The sequence below is a fragment of the Aptenodytes forsteri genome, unplaced genomic scaffold, assembly GCF_000699145.1.
Source record: "Aptenodytes forsteri isolate BGI_AS27 unplaced genomic scaffold, ASM69914v1 Scaffold249, whole genome shotgun sequence".
NCBI lineage: Eukaryota > Metazoa > Chordata > Aves > Sphenisciformes > Spheniscidae > Aptenodytes > Aptenodytes forsteri.
This window is the reverse complement of record NW_008796188.1, coordinates 402,248-405,952: the sequence shown is the minus strand read 5'-3', so window position 1 is coordinate 405,952 and position 3,705 is coordinate 402,248. Positions and strand designations below refer to the sequence as shown.

The following is a 3,705-nucleotide window of genomic DNA, read 5'->3' as shown; positions in this document are numbered from 1 at the left end:
CTCCAAGTATTCTTTTGAAAAGGACTATATTGAGCTTAAAACCCCACCGCAAGCCAGCAGCAGAGCCAGGAACAAATCGTGGCGGTGTGACATGCCCGCCTGTCCCCACTGAGCCGTACCAATCTGCAGCACGGGGTTTTCCACATCGGTCCTCACTGTCACACTCTTGACCCAAAAGGGAGGATGAGGAGGTGCTGGCAGCATTTTGATTTCTAATGGCCAGAACGCTGGAAATTTCTAGCGGGAGGATGGTCCAAGGTGTAAGAGTGAGCTGTCGGGGCTGTGGTGGAGATGCTATGTCCTGGCAGGGCACCTGAATACCCGCCGGCAGCAGCGGCACACGTGGATGACGATGAAGACGATGCTGATGAGGACATAGCTCATGCCGATGGCCTTGGCGGCATAGATTGTCTCAGGATCGTTGAACGTCCGCCTGTGCCGGTGCTGGTACATCACGCTGAGACGGAAGCCGGCCACCATCTTGCCCTCCCGCCAGCAGAAGTAGGTGCCTCCATCGCTGACCTGGACCCACTGGATGTGCAGGTGGTTTCCGTGGTCAATGAAGACCCGCATGCTCTTGTTGACACCTACAAGGTAGCGAGAGCGGTAGAGCCGGACGGAGTCCTTGTCCCAGGCCACGGCATGCTCAGGCCGGGCTCCTGGGCACGCGATGATCAGACCACTTCCAACAGGCTGCTTGTGAAACTGCGTGGGGACACGGGGCAGCCAGGGCTTCTCGCCCAGCTTGGAAATGACATTGGAGATGGCCTGCACACCTTCTTCGGGGACCTCCTCCTTCGGGCAAGGGGTCAGGCAGCTTCGGATGGCCACCTCGGGTCTCCGGAGGCGGCCGGGATGCTGGAAATGTGCCGGGACAGCCCTTGAGCCGCAGGACGTGACGTTGGCCATGGCGGCACGATAGCGAGGGTGCAGCTGGGCACTCTGCACATAGCAGAGCCCGATCCGCCGCTGCTCGCCTCTTACCCCACAGCGGTCGCATCTGGTCCAGTCCCAGAAAGCGGTGAAGAGGCTGAAGAGCTTCTCTGTGTAGTCATCCTGGACATGCTGGCCTCTGTCCACAAAAGCCACCGTGATGTGCTTGGTGGGCTGCACGTCCACATCGTAGCCATAGAAGAATTCTCCTTTCTTAGTGCCACACAGGTAGTGTCCCGAGTCCGTCACCTGGGCTCGGAAGACGATGAGACTGAACATCCGGATACTGAAACGCTTCAGCACGTCACTGCCCGCGTGGATATGGCCCGAGTCGACAACCACAGTGCCGGCAAAGTCCGTCAGGACTGTGGTTTTGTGGCTGCCCACATTCTTCTGGAAGTACCAGATGACAGAAGAGACCTCTTCGGGCTTGCAATTGCAGGGGAGCTCGAAGGTCATGTCAGCCAAGTAAGCGGCGTTGTCGAACATCAGGAAAGCGGGACAAGCCATCCGCTTGAACACATCTCCTTTCTCTTCAATTGCAAAAGCGTGGAGAACATCTACCAGGCAGAGGAGAACGGCAGCTGCTGGCAGCCTCATCACCATCGCGCTGGGCGGTCTCTGCAGTCAGCAGAACCAACCCAGCCACCGCGTCCTCAGCGGGGACGGCAGGAACCCGCGCGTGGGGTTAGGAGTGCCAGCATGGGGCAGGGATGGTGCACACACCAGCTCGCTCGCCAAAGATGGGGTTTGCAAACGACCCCCCGCCTGCAGTGCACATGGCTGACAGCAGGGATCAAACAGTGGCTGAAATATCACATCTCAGCCAAGTATCTGCTGGGAAGCACTCCGTCCCGCCCCGGCGCAGGCTGTCCCCTGGGACACGGACTCTAGAACCTCTCCTCTCTCCCAGCCACTCTAGAGTGTTGCCCGTGCCCTGGACAACGCGCGGGCAGGTCGTTCAAGCAGTACAGCCGCAGAGGGAAGATGCAGTGATGGGAATCGTGGTGGGAACAAGGGAACTGCCAACGTCTTCTTGAAAGACTCGTGCAGTAAATGTTAAGGATTGCTCTGATCCCTCTGAGAGCAATGAACCCAGAGAATACCCTCCTCCGACGGCAGCTGACCTCCGTAGTTCAGAACAAGAGGTTTCAAACATGGTATTTAGACTTCTGCATCCTCCCTGTTGGCTTTCCAAGGATTTGTGTGCTGAAGCCACTCTGCACAGGTAATGTTTGAGACTCCTCCTCTCTGAGTGATTGAGTGAGGCTTTTCATTCACATCACCCTTGCCTGGGCTGATGCTGGAACCAGCCCTGGAGGCCTTAAATGCATCTCTCCTACAGTGAAGGTGAGCTATTTGCTCCCCACTGACTCTGGCCGGACCTTCAGCTCAGCTTTTGGCACTTCTTGAGCAGGCGCTCAGACCAGACCATGAACTGACAGATTGGGAAACGGATCCCAGCTGGTCTAACAGCCCGTCCTCCCATAAACGTTCATACAGTCTCTCCTGTACTTCATTTCTCCTGAGTCTTCTCACCAAACCATGGGGATTTTGCCTTTCCCCAAGTGATGGGGATGCAGCAGGCTGCTCCCATCCTTGACATAGGATGTGAGTGCAAGCCCTGAGCCTCCGGACTGCTGAAAGCACTGTGCCTGTTCCCACCAGAGCTATAACTGTCGTGCTGGGGCTGTTCCTGTATCAACCTCCTCCATCCTGACCTTGGGAAACTCCAGGATCTTCGTTGTTTTGTTTAAGACTTCAGCTCTCGGCTTTCTGCTAGTCCTCAGGTTTGCAAGTATTATGCAAAGGCAAGAGGAATGGCACCCACAACAGATTGCAGGGACACAGGTGTCCCCAAGATAGATGCCACAAAGCCCAACATTCAAATGCCAGACCTCAGAGCATAACCAATTAGGTGCCCAGTGGTTTCTACAGAGAAGGTGGGAGAGGGATGGTTGTAGTCTGCCAGGGTGACTCTACCTTTTGCTCCTCTAGCTGGGTTTTGCAACAAAACGGACCTGACAGTTGTTTTTGAACTGAATTCAAGGGAGTCTAAGCACTGTAACATACACTGGGCTCCTCAGCACACCTGGGAGAAGCTTGAGGATCCTCCCAGACCAAAACTGCAAGAGAGCTTGGTGGGTAGGTGCTGAGCTGTGCCGTATGAAAGCCTCTCTGATCGGCAGCCGAAACAGAAGTGCGACTCAATTTAGACACAGTATTAGGCAGTCCTGGAGAGTCTCTTTGTCGGACTGATGCCTGTCAGTTCCTTCTAAATTTCAGCTTATGTGGAATTTCAGCAAATCAGATAGTGTCTGAGATCACAGGACCATGAGGTGGCAGGATCTCAGAGGTTTACCCCATGCCCTGCTGGTTGGGGTGGAATAACAATAAAATAGCTGGTTGGGTAGTCCCAGATATACCACCTTGCACAGCATTTCCACCTCCATCAGCCCATTCTAACTTCAGTGGCTGCACGGTTAAACACAAAGTGTCATTGATTACATTTCTTAAATCCCCTGAGTGACAATGGACAGAGATGAAAAAGGGAAGGGACTATTGTTCCCCAGGGCTCAGTACTGGGGCCGGTCTTGTTTAATATCTTTATTGATGATCTGGATGAGGGGATTGAGTGCACCCTCAGTAAGTTTGCAGATGACACCAAGCTGGGCGGGAGTGTTGATCTGCTCGAGGGTAGGAAGGCTCTGCAGAGGGACCTGGACAGGCTCGATCGATGGGCCGAGGCCAACTGGATGAGGTTCAACAAGG

At 54.8% G+C, this 3,705-nt stretch overlaps 1 protein-coding gene across 1 annotated transcript; it reads right to left on the bottom strand.

The window, feature by feature from the left end:
* Window positions 1-294: 294 nt before the first annotated feature.
* On the bottom strand, window positions 295-1,539 carry LOC103906081 (Ig-like V-type domain-containing protein FAM187A). The gene has a single exon (XM_009287919.1). It carries the CDS (start codon window positions 1,537-1,539, stop codon window positions 295-297), a length of 1,245 nt encoding a protein of 414 aa, XP_009286194.1.
* Between the last annotated feature and the right edge of the window lie 2,166 nt (window positions 1,540-3,705).

Excerpts from the sequence above, each read along its gene's own strand:
- LOC103906081 (XM_009287919.1), bottom strand. The coding sequence starts at position 1,539 with ATGGTGATGAGGCTGCCAGCAGCTGCCGTTCTCCTCTGCCTGGTAGAT.